The sequence below is a fragment of the Hippocampus comes genome, unplaced genomic scaffold (assembly GCF_001891065.2).
Source record: "Hippocampus comes isolate QL1 unplaced genomic scaffold, H_comes_QL1_v1.1 scaffold111, whole genome shotgun sequence".
Classification (NCBI taxonomy): Eukaryota; Metazoa; Chordata; class Actinopteri; order Syngnathiformes; family Syngnathidae; genus Hippocampus; species Hippocampus comes.
Genome location: NW_017805698.1, coordinates 2,389,990 through 2,405,401, shown reverse-complemented (window position 1 = coordinate 2,405,401; position 15,412 = coordinate 2,389,990). Strand labels below are relative to the sequence as shown.

Here is a 15,412-nt window from a genome sequence, read left to right as displayed (position 1 = left end):
CAAGGAAATAAAATCAGACTTCCACGGAAGGATGATGTACAGTTGGCCAGGGAGATCGTACATCTGTGAATTAGGCACTCGAACACTGCCTTCCTTGTGTGTGAAACTCTTCTTTGTTTTTCTGCATGTCTGTATTATACTGACACCCGGTGGCCAAGTCAAGCCACAATGAATTAATCATGATGCACAATCTATTTTAATTATTTTCATGTTGTTACATGATCATTTTGTTTGTATGAAGTAAAAATCAATGGTGCATATAAATAGACACGTGCTGACATGAAGCCAGGCCACAGAACACAGTTCTAAGAGTGTGGTTTCATCAACCATGATAGCGTGAGGAGAAGGCAAAACAAAAACACCCTCCAGATGTACGTTTTATAGAGTACATATTATGCTCTTATCTACAGTGGAGGTACATTCCCATATTTTTGTCCGACAGTTTTATTTTCATCTACAATAAGTATGTTCTAAGATTGAAATAATAAACCGACAGCAGAATGCACACTAATAGATGATCATCATAGCTTTTAATAAGGTAATGGCAAATTTACGAGCCAAAGTTATCATCTGACAGCACAGTGACCTAATGGGGTGCATATCGGCCTTCACATTTCAAGAGGTTCTGGGTTTGAATCTCAGTTCAGGCCCTCCTGCGTAGAGTTTGCATGTTCCCCTGTTCTTGTTTGGGTTATCGGGTGTGAATTTGAGTGTGAATGCATATTTGACTCTATGTGCCCTCTGGTTGGGTGGCAAGCAGACCCACTCGTCCAAAATCAGCTGGGTTACATCTGACAGCACAGTGACCTAATGGGGTGCATATCCGCCTTCACATTTCAAGAGGTTCTGGGTTTGAATGTCAGCTCAGGCCCTCCTGCGTAGAGTTTGCATGTTCCGCTGTTCTTGTTTAGGTTATCGGGTGTGAATTTGAGTGTGAATGCATATTTGACTCTCTGTGCCCTCTGATTGGCTGGCAAGCAGACCCTCTCGTCCAAAGTCAGCTGGGGTCGGCTCCAGATCACCCGTGACCCTAATGAGGAAAAGGGCGATCAACAATGAATGGATGTTTATGTACTGAATATTGAAATGCCTGTCATATTAAAAGAACCAAGCTACTGATGAATTACGGATATGCTGCTTGTGCAATATAAAAAGGATTTAATCATCGACGCTTTTTATCACGATAACTTATTTTCTTTGATTAAGACTTCTCAGCTTATCCTTCACTTGATCCCAAAAAATGGAAGATGAGACTTTATTTTTGAGACAGTATGGGTGGGGTCGAGTTTCAATCTGGAAATGTGGGCTGAGGCCATGTGTGCAGGCATGCCTTTTAAGAATATTGAAAACACATGTCTTGAGCCTTGGAATAAAAAAATAAAAATAAAAACTTACGGGCACTGTGTGACTGATACACAGATGCAGGCAACTGCACTCCTGCCTACAGGTACAGAAGTGTCACTGATGGTGTCGCAATACATTCACTTGACTTCAGTGCAAGCAGTGCGGGTTCAGTTCATACTAAGCGACAGTGTGAATGGTTGTCAATCTCTATATCAAAGGTGTCGGGCCAAAACCACATACCGGTAAGTTACAATTTGGTAGTCTCTCTCTCTCTCTCTCTCTCTCTATTTTTTAAAGTCTATCCTTTTCATCAGTCCACATGTGTGGGTGTTATTTTTACAAATGATTGGCTAAAGCGTTGAAAATGGCTCAGGATTTGTTTTATCTATCTAGGATCTATCTGTAGCTAGCTACATAGCTAGCTAGCTAGATAGATAGATAAAGTTCTATGTGAACACAAAAGCCGTCCTCGCATTGTTTACTTAAGAGGCCACGGTTATGGGCTGACACCAAAGTGACATCTTCATATGTGTATTTTACGAATACATCATTCATTTAGATTTATTGGCTGACTGGCTCATTCACACGACGATGTGACACCGCTCTTTGGAAATGCGTCGAGTGTTCTTGAGAAGCTAGGTGTGGTCAGAAAGAAAAACTGTGTCATAAAAAGACAGCGACGGCCATCTGGCTCAGGTCAACCTCCCACCGAGGGTGCTGATCACTGTAGTTTGTGTGTGTGTGTGAGTCCCTCATAGTGAAAGGTGATGACCACAGCTGTGTGTGTGACCTCCGAACCGCAGGGGGGCCTCCCCCGACACTACCCCGCCTAATCCTCTTCCTTCTCCACGTTCCTTTTGTAGGGCCTCTGCTCCTATTCTTCAGCAATCCCCTCCCCCACACACTTCTTTATTTCAAAATCCTCCATCAAACACACAAGAATTAACAATTACTTTAAAAATCATGAAACACAAGGACCACAGAGCCAACATCCCCTCCCCCGTTATTTTGTATCAATTAACACCTGACCTCCAAGAAACATTTGTGCTGTGCATGGGGAGGAGGGTAAATAAATAACAAAGAATGATCATGCTGCTATCTTTTGAATGGAGTCATCATTGAGTCAAGGCCAGAATCAGCATTGATGTTATCTTATAAAATTGATGTTTTCTTGCATTTTCGCATATCTGTTGTCTGGGTCAGCCTGGGAAACGACGGAGTGAACTCTTAAAAACAACGGAGCCCAATCCACGGATGTGTCCACTGGGCCATTTGCGGCCCACCGTCCATTTTTTTCGGCGCGCAACGGCCATACTAAAATTCACATTTGTCACGACCCCGTTTGATTTGCTTGCATTTTACAACTCACTTTCCACACTCAATGGTAAAGCAAGAGAAGAGAAGAAAAAGGCAATTGTTCTCATTTCTCACTTCCTCATTTTCCACCCATCACTTGTCACTGAAATAGTAACAATATTTCTATTAGTAACGCCCCGATGAGTAAAGATAATTCCACTACAGCGCAATAGCAATCGTTTAGCACACTTTCTGCTCCATATGACAGCCAGTTTAATAGAAATCAGGGGTTAACCCGATTAGTCAGCTATTCAGTATTCAGCGAGTCAACTTTACAATACTCTGCATCGCCGTTTAAAACTTTAAGTCAACTATTGCTGGTCACGTGTTTATGGCTTTTGGCTTCTCGTCTTCCCTGATCACCTAATTTACAGACAACTTTCGACTCGCCCACCTGGTGCTTTTGCTGGACTATAATGTGATTTAATTATTTCAGATTAAAATAGTCACTTTTTAAAAACGTTGCATTTTGAGTCTTTTAAATGCTGTTGCTGTAACAGAACAACACAAACTACATTTAAAAAAAATGTTGCGTAAATGGCTCCGTTGAGGTTCCATGGTCTCTTGGATGACAGATGAATTCAAAACACGCAATCCATGTTTAAAGCTTAAACGAGAAACCCAGTCTGCTGTCATAGCACTAGGATTTGTCACCTTTCTCGGCAGCAGAGGCTTTAACTTCCTGATGAATCCGCACCAATTGGCAACTCCTCCCAATTCTCACCACACACCCAAAGCAAACGTGGCGTCAAAAAAAGATTGACGGAAGAAGTGGAATGAGTCGCATCCCATGCAACTTACTCAACTGGGCCGAGTGTTGTCTTGTCCGTGATTTTGGCTGAAGTGCATGATTTGTAACACTCACCTACTCCTCTCGTAACTACAAAGTCAAAACACATGTCGAGACAAAACAACCCTTATGGGGCAGGAAGTGCTAAACAGTTGGTGTCTGTCAACCTCACTGTGGAAGCATCAGTCACACGACCAACCCCCATTATATAAACACACACACACACACACACACACACACACACACACACACACACACACACACACACACACAGAACTAATGAGTGGCAAAAAGTTTCAGATTCCTTTTTTGGGAATAATGGGAATAATGACCACTTCAGCTCTTCAGCTGACACTAAAATATGTTGGCTGCATTATGAGCTTAGAGAGGAACATTCTATCCTTCTGACTCAAGTGCAACAATTTAAGACCCTAGTTAAGACCCTATTCAGTCTGTTATACTGTATGATCATTCCTTAATGAGGATGTTCCGTGGAATTTTTTTTAATCGGACTTGAATATTTGTAAACTACCGAGATTGCACCCAGCTCCTCTGCCGTGAGCTAGCATGAAGGTTCCAATTCCTGTAGTAGCTTTTATACAGAGGCGTCATTCCATGTCACGATAACTCTGATGTCTTTAATAATGCTCAGGATCTTTTACAACAAAACTGCTATGGTGCTTTGTTGGCGCTTGTGTCTTGCGCCTGAAATAGGCAGCATTTTCACAGGGCCGCTCGGTGCTCATGGACAGTCTGCGGCTGGATGGATGCATGGCTTGAGGAGCAGACGATGATTAGAAAGGAGCGTCAGCGCAGAGCGCCGATGCATATGTGGAACTGGGAGTCGTGGCTTGGAATTGAAGCGGATTTACATGGGACAGGAGAAGATAGCCAATCTCTTTTTTGTTAATTGATGCTACAGCTTTTTGTTGCTTTCAAGCTTAGCTTGTAGCAGACGTGTGCACATTTCAGCATGACGTCTTCGATCCACTGTTGAAAAGGACACCTTGAATCGCTCCTCTTTCATCTATAACTGCTTCAGACAACAAAGTTTATGCAGGGAAGTGGTTAAGATTGCACGATTGTCTCTGTCTAATGAGTTGTCTTGTATTATTTTGTCATTTTATGTTAACTTTTCTTTTGATGGCGGCGCGGGCACCCGCAGCGGCTCCTCTTGTTGTCTGTTTAAGAGGGAGGAAATTTCACATTTGACAATAAAGTTGTACTTGACTTGTTTGGTGGGGACATACTTACGCATTCTTACACTGAACACTGAACAGTCCATTTTCAACATTCACATTCAAGACCCATTTTCAGGCATTTGTCTTGGATATAAACGTCCAAAACAATGCTACTTCTAGTCCATAATCAGCAAAACAGTGCCGTATAAACAGCCTATTCTGTAGTGTGAGACTCATAGCTTACTGGTCCAACACATGGAACAAGCCACAGCCCTCTCCTATGAGCTCCCTTCTCAGGCATGCGAGACTCCTGCGCTCCCAAATGACCAGTCCTTAGGCTACATTAATCTCTCCTAAGCAGACCGCTGCTTAAGACCATCTTTTTCTTGGGAGGCCCGACTAATCATTCCGCACATTGCTCCTCACTGGAATATTCAGATCCTGCATGGAATGAGGGTTGCAATTCCTTGGGGGAATCAGCTGAGGTGGTTCAAGCATCTGATTACAACTCCTGAATGCTTCCACTTCAATGTTCTGGTGTGTGTGTGTGTGTGTGTGTGTGTGTGTGTGTGTGTGTGTGTGTGCGTGCGTGCGTGCGTGCGTGCGTGCGTGCGTGCGTGTGTGTGTGTGTAAAAAAATACGCTGGTAGAATTAAGTGTTGGCGTGGTTCTTCAGCGGTCACAGGAGAACACTCCCTCTTTTTCCTATCTCGGCTGATTGCAACCCTGACCCAGTTCTTGATAAGCACTGAGAAATAATGGATGGATGCGGATATGATAGACAGATCAGAAAGAGAGAAGGGTACTAGTACAGTATTAGTCATTCTTTTTAAGAGGCTAATGAGCCTCTCGTTGCAGAACACACACTCTGGTGGCCCAAATAAATACTTCTTTCAGTACCGTGCATGTGTTTGTGTGTGTGAGAGAAAGCGGGGGGGCGGGTGAGTAGTCCAGCACTGTGGGCTCTCTGTGCTGCACTGACAGACATTAACCAGCTGCCTGCATTCCTCACTCTCTTTCTCTCTCCTGATTTCTTGCTTGATTTCCCCATACCCTTATCCAAGTCACTACACAATAATATTCCACCTTTTACTATACCACTAGCACTATGCGAGTTACGATCAATCAGTACTCCTTTTCAGGACTGCGGAAAGACCTATAGCAGGGTTGGGCAAAGAGTTGCATTAAGTAACAATTAAACATACTACCTCCGCCCTTAAAATTGGTTCATTAAAGCATCCTTACTGTTTTTGTGGCTGGGGAAAAAAATGAGACAGGACAAGAACTTTGTGAAAAAAATGAGAAATAGACTTCAATCGAAATTTGCATGCGAGGAGACAGCCAAACACAACCTAATGCCTGATCAAAGAAGTGTCTGCCGAGTTCACCACAGGTTAGGTCATACAGTATATAGACACACATAAACAAGCAATGATCGTTTGCTCCACGCTACTGGCGTCTTTTCCAACCACAGACATCTTGCTTTGTCTCACAGGAAAGTGATAATACGTTATCAGAGCGAGAGGAAAACGGTCTGCATTCCTAACCTGACAATAAAGCCAAAGATAATTTATGAGGTCATTATTACCTCCACTGAAAAAAAAAGTCCTTGATTTTTCGGTTGCACGTGATTAAAATGTGTTAAACTAACAGATATCATGTGTTTATTTTTTAGGAAAACACAGGAAAAAGACATTGGTTTACCAGATTTTAATCATCTGCAACCAATGTATCCATCCATCCATCCATTTTCTAATCCACTTTTCCTCACGAGGGTCGTGGGTGTCCTGGAGGCTATCCCAGCCGTCTTTGGGCAGTCGGCGGGGGACACCCTGAACAGGTTGCCAGCCAATCGCAGGGCACACAAAGACAAACAACCATTGGCGCTCACACTCACACCAAGGGACAATTTAGAGTGTTCCATTAACCTGCTATGCATGTTTTTGGAATGTGGGAGGAAACCGGAGTACCTACAGAAAACCCGCACAGGCCCGGGGGAGGGGGGCATACAAACTACACACAGGAAGGCTGGAACCGGAATCAAACACTGCGCCTCTGCATTGTGAGGCTGACGTGCTAACCAGTCAATCACCGTGCCTCCCCATATACAGTATATGTATCTAACATTTGTTTCTTTATTTTATTGAATAAATATTAATTCTAAATCTACTAATTCAAAATAATACATTTCAAAAGGAATGCTATCCAGACACATTTTTGCTTTTCTTTTTCCCTCATGGAATGACTTGGCCCATTGATCTCAAAAGTTTGCCTCTCCCTCTGATCTGTAGAATCTCTTCAAAACATTTTACGTAACTGCCACTTGCTACTTCTGATAAGCTAAAATTAGACTTTATTGATCTGTCATGCTCATGATAAAATGGAACTGCAAAAACAAGCGCAGGTCATCACGTGCATTTGACTGACACCATTTTTCCCCGGTGATGTAGTCAGACAACTGGTTATTCTGTCCTCCTTGCGAATGTATTCCGGGACTTGCAGTCGATGCTCAGGAAAACTTATTTCACGTAGTTAAAATGATTGCTATGTTAAATATAAAATATACAAAATACATTGCTTTAGGGTTAAATCACTATCTCCTGCTAAATGTCTGAAGGAGTCATTCTCATCAAACTGTGACAGTAGAGACATATGGAAAACTTTTTTTTTATGGCTTAAATATCAGTAAAGCGTGACATCAAGCAATCAAGTGAATCTAGCCACTATCATGCAGAAAAAAAAAAATCTCACACACCATGTTGTCATGTCAAAGCCAAAAGCTAAGTACGTACACAAATGTTACTGGACGCGCAGATTAGCGTTAGCTAACAGCATTACCTTCTGATAAGCGCCATTTTCTTAAACGGTCTCTGAACTTGTCAACAAGATGGCAGTGGGACGTGTTTGTGTTTGGTGACATGACAATGTGCCACATACACGCAAGACGTGTGCCTCCGTGAATGGGAATGCTTTGTTTATCGTTTTGGGCTCTCGCTTCTGTCGTCCATTTGTATAAACCACATACTTCACTGTGGTGCCCTTGACTTGTGCAAATAAAGTACAAATTACGCCAATCGTGACCCAGACTGTAGTCTGTACACAGGCTTTATTTGACTGCAAATCACAAGATACACAAGTCAAAGCGACAGATTAGACTGTCAAGGTAAATCCTCTCAAACATGTAATGTGGCCAACCCACATGCCAACGAGGGCTGTCCACAAATTGAAATACCTCCTTAGCAAAAGTAGAAACCTTGTGTTTTCCCCACCTCAAGGCCATAAATTACACGGGAATAGATCGACACCGTAGCTGTTTTTTTTTTTTTCATGTGGAAGCTCAAATACTTGGCATGACATGCATGTGTCTGACTATTATTAAACCGTGTCACCAGTGACTGAACCCGGATTCTTCCTTCTTTTGTTTATTTCACATTGGTCTCCAGTAAATCTCCAACAGCCGTCCAAATACCAGCAGACTGTCTGGAAACCTGTTGGACTACCTCCATCTGCCCAACCACTGCGCACACCGCCCCGAAGCCACAGACATACACAAGCAAACAGCAGTAGTTACACAACTCAAAGCGTAGTCAGTTGACCTGACATGGTTGCTACATGCTACAATATGCAGGGAGACTACATTTTATTTGCTCTACTTGGAAATATGTCCCATGTGCAATAACAATTCAGTGGAATAATTCTTGACTGAAGTACTTGGAAATTCTACGTTTTGCGGGGAGAGTATGTTTATGTGATTGGACTTCTTTTGTTTTAACTCTATTATAGATGTAACTTATATGACTATTTAAAGATCCCCACCCATCCATAGGTGTTCTACAGCACTTTTTCCTCATGAGGGTTGCGTGTGAGCACGAGTCTAACGCAGTCACAGGGCACATATAGACAATTACATTTATGGAGAATTTAGAGCTCTCAGTGAATCTAACTTGCAAATTCGGGGAATTTGTGAGGAAGCCGGAGTACCTGGAGAAAATCCACGCAAGAACATGGAAAACTGAGAAGGCCAGAGCCAAGATTTGAAGTCTAAACCTTCGAACCGCAAGGCAGATGTGCTAACCACTTGTACAACTCAGCGTCTCAAGCAAATCCAGTACATTATTTGTTGGAGTGTTTCAATTGCAAGCACACAATGTATACTAGAAGTTGATATGATAACTTTTCATGGTTTATGATTTACTTAAATTGAATGTTTGCAATTTCAGAGATGTGTTTCTAAAAATACATTAGATGGGTTTGAAGATAACTGATAAAAATGTGAGAGGATTGAGAACAATGTAGCAGGGAATTGTGGCGATATAGCAGAGACGTGTCGTCAGGGTCAGGGCCTTCCCTGCAGGCCTAAACATTAAAATATTAATTATGATAATAGAAAATATAGAATTTTTAACACAAGTACTCAAGTCATCACTGTAAAAAAATTATAATAAAAGTTTAAATATCCCCCTTGGCACAGGATGGGAATGCTCAATGATCGTACTGTACTGGATATGCTGATGCTTACTTGTCTCCAGTTGAAGAGATGGTCATGTGTCAAACATTTATTTTCTCTTTTTCTTAAAAGCATTGCAGGAATGTTTTTACAGCTATGTCAACCTGTTTTGAATGTGCAGGTGCTGAAGTTTTATGTTACGCCGTGACTATGAACTAAACTATATGCACGAATAGTATGTTGAACCGCTGAAATCTGATCGGACTGACTCCAACATTTAAATTGAATAGCCTGCACTGTATTATTTGAAGGCTGTTAGCCATTAAACAGATGGACAGTTCTCCTAACACAAGTGATTGCAACAGATTATGTTTTACATAAAATAATATTTACTGGTTATTTGGGTGCAGAACAATGACTTATCCATCGGGAGTTGTGAGGTCCTGGGATTGAAAATACAAACCAATATAGCCGATAGAATACAAACTAGTACAAACTGATAACAACCCAACCTTCTGAGGGACAAATTCAAGTGTGCAGGGGTTGCCCATCACCAAAAAGTTTGGATTGCTGACTACCTCACGAACCAACCACACTGTGGTAGGACGCGGGACTGCAAGCCTGACATGCTTCTCTGTAGCACCGGGGCCCCACAAGGAACTGTCCTGGGTCCTTTCGTGTTCACCCTCCGCCTTCATATCACTAGTGGAAAAAGTAATGAATGGACCACAATGCGGTAAGACGTGGAATTGCAAGTCTGACATGCTTCTCTGTGGAACTGGGGCCCCACAAGGAACTGTCCTGGGGCCTTTTGTGTTTACCCTCCGCCTTCATATCAGTAGTGGAAAAACGAATGAGCAAACAGACATTGACGTCGTACAAACATGACTGGAGTGACAAAAACAAGTTCTCTGCAGGAAAGGTTACAGTTGCCTCTCCCTGCTCAGAGGGATGAGGGCTTTCAGTGTTCAGGGAATACTCATGAAGATTTATAACTCTGTGGCCGCAACATTTTTCTATGGAGTGGTCTGCTGGGCAGGCAGCATATCTGCTTGGGACAAAAGGAGCCTTAATGAGGACAAGCGGTATATATATATACTGGATTGATGGAATGTTAGGTTACTTGGGCAAAATGAAAACAAATCCTCCATCCTGCCATTAATACTTGTGTTTCATTCACCGGTTTATTGAGCTGTGGCGGTCCGACAGACCCTCAAGGGAAATCACTGCGTGTGCCAACATTCCTAATCAATAACTTAAGTGGCCTGTGTCTTTAATTATTTCACAGTATTGTTGACAGACATTTCACCCGAGTAATGACAAGTGGTCTGCATGCTGAATTAATCTCTGGCACGCACCAATTAGTTTCTCCGCGACGCAGACAGATGGCGGAAGCCTTGTGTCTGTTCACCATGAGACAATTTCATTGTTTTACAGTGACAAGCTTCCTCTTGTCATCAATACAAACTGTCTTCCTTTTAATGCGATGACACTGGTTCGTTATGCATTGTAAGAATTAGAAACACACAGTCACAATAGGTGCATGATGTTGCGACGGACTGTCAATACAATACATTTTCAATATATTAGACGAGGGTTGGGCAACTTCAACGCTGGAGGGGGGGGCTGCAATTTTTCATCAGTGCTACTGTGGTGCCACATCGGACCATGCACTTCCTCACCAGATGTATGACAAAAATGTTCTTTTAAATTGAGACAAAATACAAAATATCTACTCTTAATATTCTGTGAATTCTCAGCAGTTGGTGTTCCAGTGCTCTAGAAATTGAGTCGAGTCTGTATTTGTAGTTTTATACTCTTGTCTAAAAACTAAAGTGGTAATGTGTACTTTCTAATTTTTAAGCGCATGAGTTGATTCGGGACTTTTCTCTTTATTTCTTTGTGTTGCCATTTTTTTTAATGCAAACATTTATATTTCTGAAGTACAGAGTGCCTATACGTTTCACCACTTGCAGCTAGAGATTTTTTTTCTAAATTGTTGTTGTTGTGAAAGAGTGGGTGTTTTTTTTTTTTATCTCCACCCTCTCAGTAGAAAATGAGAGTGGGCTGCGTGAGGGATGAAGACATTTTTGATGGAAAAGGTCTGAAAATTTGACGACAGAGGTTTGACTTTGGATGTACGTCACTTGGACGACCGGAATTTTGTCTCTTTGTTTTGACAGAAAGTTTTCCTTTTTCTCCTCTTCCACAACTATGGGGGCACTGTGGCGGACCGCAGGCTGCGCGCTTTTGCTGCTGCTGTGCGGGCTGGATTTCTTGGTGTTCACACACGCCAACCGAAGGCTCGAGGTTTGCCAGCCCATATCCATCCCGCTGTGCGCCGACCTTCCCTACAACGAGACCATCATGCCGAACCTCCTGGGCCACAGCACCCAAGCAGACGCAGCTACGGATATGCGCCGCTTCGACCCCCTGTTGCAGGCCCGCTGCTCAGCGGATCTCAAATTCTTCCTGTGCAGCGTGTACGCTCCTGTGTGCACCGTTTTGGAAGAACCCATCCCCCCTTGCCGGACTCTGTGTGAGCACGCACACCGAGAATGCGAAGCCAATATAACCGCGATAGGCCTGGAATGGCCGGAGAGGATTCGCTGCGAGAAGTTCCTGGTGGGCGAATTGTGCGTGGGCACTGTGGGCGCAGTCTAGCATACGCAGGAGCCTCCATTTTTTTCAGCTTCTGTCTCTTCTACACGATCGCCATCATTATGAACTGTTTGAACATGAACATAATGTACTTAATAATGATTCATCCATCCATATTCTCGACTAGGATTATGGTTGAACTGGAGCCTAACCCATCTTACTTTTGGAAGGAATCAGGATACACCCAGGACTGGTCACCAGCTGATGACAAGACATATGGGGAAAATAAATAAAAAAATAAATGCATTGTACACTGAAGTGAAAGTTAAACAACTTAAATGTTTAAACACATGCCAACGATAACATGCAAATGCATGGAACTTCAAAGTTGAATACAACTGAACTGCACAGAGGCAGTGATTCTTTTCTGTACCACTATAGCAGGGGTGTCAAACTCATTTTTGTTGTGGGCCACATTGTAGTTACCGTTTCACTTGGAGGGCCGTTATGACTGAAACCAAATTAAAAAAGTCAATTTACTCAACTATTGTTTAAGTTGCTGGACTGAGGGGTTTGGTTCCAAGAAAATGCTTACAAAATGTGTCTTATTTATTACATTTGAAAATGTTAAATTTTGGTCGAGATTTTAGCAAGCATCATGGAAGTTGACATGTTTGATTTGCTTTCGCGTTCCGCATAATATGATGTGGCGTGCCAGATATGGGGCCCGGGCCTTGAGTTTGACACGTGTGCACTAGAGGGAGCCCTGGTGTCTGTAGTTGTACATGTGAAGGAGCAACGACACTATGAGATTCAAGGCGTAACCTTTTTGAAAATAAGGGTGTGTATTTTTTCATTTTAAGAAAGTAATACTTTCCAAAGGGCGGCCCGATGATCGAGTAGTTTGCGTGTCGACCTCACAGTGCGGAGGTCATGGGTTCGATCCCGGCTCCGGCCTCCCTGTGTGGAGTTTGCATGTTCTCCCCGAGCCTGCGTGGGTTTTCTCTGGGTACTCTGGTTTCCTCCCACATTCCAAAAACATGTATGGCAGGCTGATTGAACATTCAAAATTGTCCCTAGGTGTGAGAGTGAGCACGGATGGTTGTTTGTCTCTGTGTGCCCTGCGATTGGCTGGCAACCGGTTCAGGGTGTCCCCCCGCCTACTGCCCGATGGCAGCTGGGATAGGCTCCAGCACGCCCTGCAACCTTTGTGAGGATAAAGCTGACCAGAAAATGGATGGATGGATGGATATTTTGAAAAAGGCGGAACATATTTTCAAGAGTGATTCATCATTTCACAAGAATAAAGATGTCACAAGTTCTAGATAATCGACAATAAGCTTTTTTTTGTTAGATTTACTGTAAATCATAATTTCACAAGAAGGACACATCATCATCAAATTATCGACATACAATATTATCTCCACTGATATCTCCTTCATTTCCCTTTGTAAAAGGATGACTTAATTCTTGTAATGTTAGGACTTATATCAAAATATATGTATAACTTTTATGTTTTAAAAAAAATGTATTTTTTCCCCTCATAATATTGGAATTCATTTTTGCATTAGTCGACTTAAATCACTTCATGTATTTTTTTTTCCTTTTCAGTGTTGCCTTTTTGACCCAGAAAATTATCAAGACATTTAAAACAACAACAAAAAAGAAACTGATTGAAAAGTTTTATGCACAACAAAAAGCCGGAAAAAAGATTGATTCTGCAGATATGTATTGATTTGTTTTCATTTTAATGCTCCGAAACACAGTTGATGTGTGAATTGTTGCTGTTTCATGCGCCAAAATGTAGTTGTCATGTAAAAATGAATGCCACCCCCCCAAAAAAAAACAAACAAACATGTTTTGATCCCTTTTCTGTTGAAAACAGTCTCTTGGTTTGCTTTGGTGCATCTTTTTTTTTTTTTTTTTTGAGACATTCTTAGCTTTTGGTTATATGAAGTGTCTATTATTGGGGATACTATTTTTGCAGCATTTTATCTGATTATACAACAGTGACAAAGATCACTTTGTATAATAAGTGATCATGTGTTTGCTCGTTTTATTTGCTCCACAGCAATTCAAGCTGTCATCGTAGACTCACGGTACCATTGATGTTAAAAATATTTACTTTTGAAGAGCAAAACGATTCAAGCCTTTTGCAAAATGTGGCAGTGTTGTCAGTGGTTTGATTGAAGCGTGTTAAGCACTAAGAACGTTTGTAGAACATATCTGACATCATTTGTGAAAGAGTTATGCCCCAGTAACCATTATGGCATGAACGCAAATATAAGTGTAAGTATTATTTCGTTATATTGTAAGTGGTTAGCTGTAAGACATGTTAAGGGTTAACATTCTGAGACTTGAAGTGCTTTGGGATCATAGTGTGGGGTGCAATTACTATTTAAACTAGGGTTGTTAAACTCGTTTGCACTACGAGGCATATCATAGTTATGGTTTAGGGAGGCTAAAATATATCATTGCTAAATCATCAAAAATCCAATTTCGGTATGAACTGTGCTTTGGGTTCTAGTTCAAGGTTCAAATCACATTGGGTCCAGCAAAGGAACCAACTCCAAAACAGAGTGTTGGAAGTCACTGAAAATCAAACTTTAACTGCTTAAATCTGTTCTTTTTAGGAATGTGCAACATAGTTTTCCTTCTGCTCGAGTGTGAGGCAGTTACAGTTCTTGGCCCTTACCTAATATTTTCTGCATGGGAACTCTAATCACCACCCTAAAAGTGTCCATGCATTTGAGTATCATCATTTTTGTCATCTGTTTGACACAGTTTGACACCTGCTTTTAGACCTACAGGGGATCCAGGAGCTGTATCTTGGGTTATAATCTTACAAGTCTAAAGTTGTATTTAGCAAATGTACTTTTTAAAATGTGACTCTCTTTCCTTATTAAACTTTGACTTTAATGTAACAATGTTATTACTTCATTTTGGAAAAATATGACGTTATTCTCGTGTAATGTTCATTTCCAGTTAGGATGATGAGGGGATGGAAAATGGTCTATGAGGAATTGTGAAGGTTGATGACAATTGAAGCGTGAAAAGAGAAACCATCATTGGTTTTCTCATTTAGTCCCAGGAGAAATCACGTGTTGACAAACTATTGCTTTTGCGAGATGCCTAATCCAAATTGACCTTCTGGCCCATTTCAACACAAGTTTACTTGTTGTTTGGAGGCTCGCTGACAGCAAGGAACTCCACTGACTTTTCTTTTTTTGGCTTGAGCGTCACCCCAACTGGATCTCCCACTCTTTTCTCCCCCTGCCTCCCCGACCTTCTCTCTTCTTCCTTTCCTGTCCCCTCCCCCTATGCCGACCTACCCCCACATCCTTTCATCCCACTCAGGCAAGAAACCAAATGCAGCGAGGCCAACAAGAACTGCCTACACCACCACCCTCACATTTTGGCTTGTGTGTGTGTGTGTGTGTGTGTGTGTGTGTGTGTGTGTGTGTGTGTGTGTGTGTGGGTGTGTGTGTGTGTGTGTGTGTGTGTGTGTGTGTGAATCGATTGTGTTGTAAATTCGACCTAGTGTTGGTGTTTGTTCTCACATTGGTTGTTGCTGGAGGTGTTGCAGGGGATAATGGGGGGCTTGCTTAGAACTTTAGACATTTGAAAGACTTTGCCACACTTGCCATGGGCCTGAAATTTTGAGACAGATAGATAGCTAGATAGATAGCACATT

The 15,412-nt window shown here is 42.0% G+C and overlaps 2 protein-coding genes across 2 annotated transcripts in view; one reads left to right on the top strand and one right to left on the bottom strand.

The window, feature by feature from the left end:
- LOC109523295 (alsin-like) overlaps positions 1-15,412 on the bottom strand; it is a 47,962-nt gene that overhangs the window by 26,266 nt on the left and 6,284 nt on the right. The gene's annotated exons all lie outside the window — the stretch shown is intronic.
- LOC109523297 (frizzled-7-like) lies at positions 11,174-11,998 on the top strand. Its single transcript, XM_019882332.1, has one exon. The coding sequence runs from the start codon at positions 11,254-11,256 to the stop codon at positions 11,779-11,781; it is 528 nt and encodes a 175-aa protein (XP_019737891.1). The 5' UTR covers positions 11,174-11,253; the 3' UTR covers positions 11,782-11,998.

Excerpts from the sequence above, each read along its gene's own strand:
- LOC109523297 (XM_019882332.1), top strand. The coding sequence starts at position 11,254 with ATGTACGTCACTTGGACGACCGGAATTTTGTCTCTTTGTTTTGACAGA.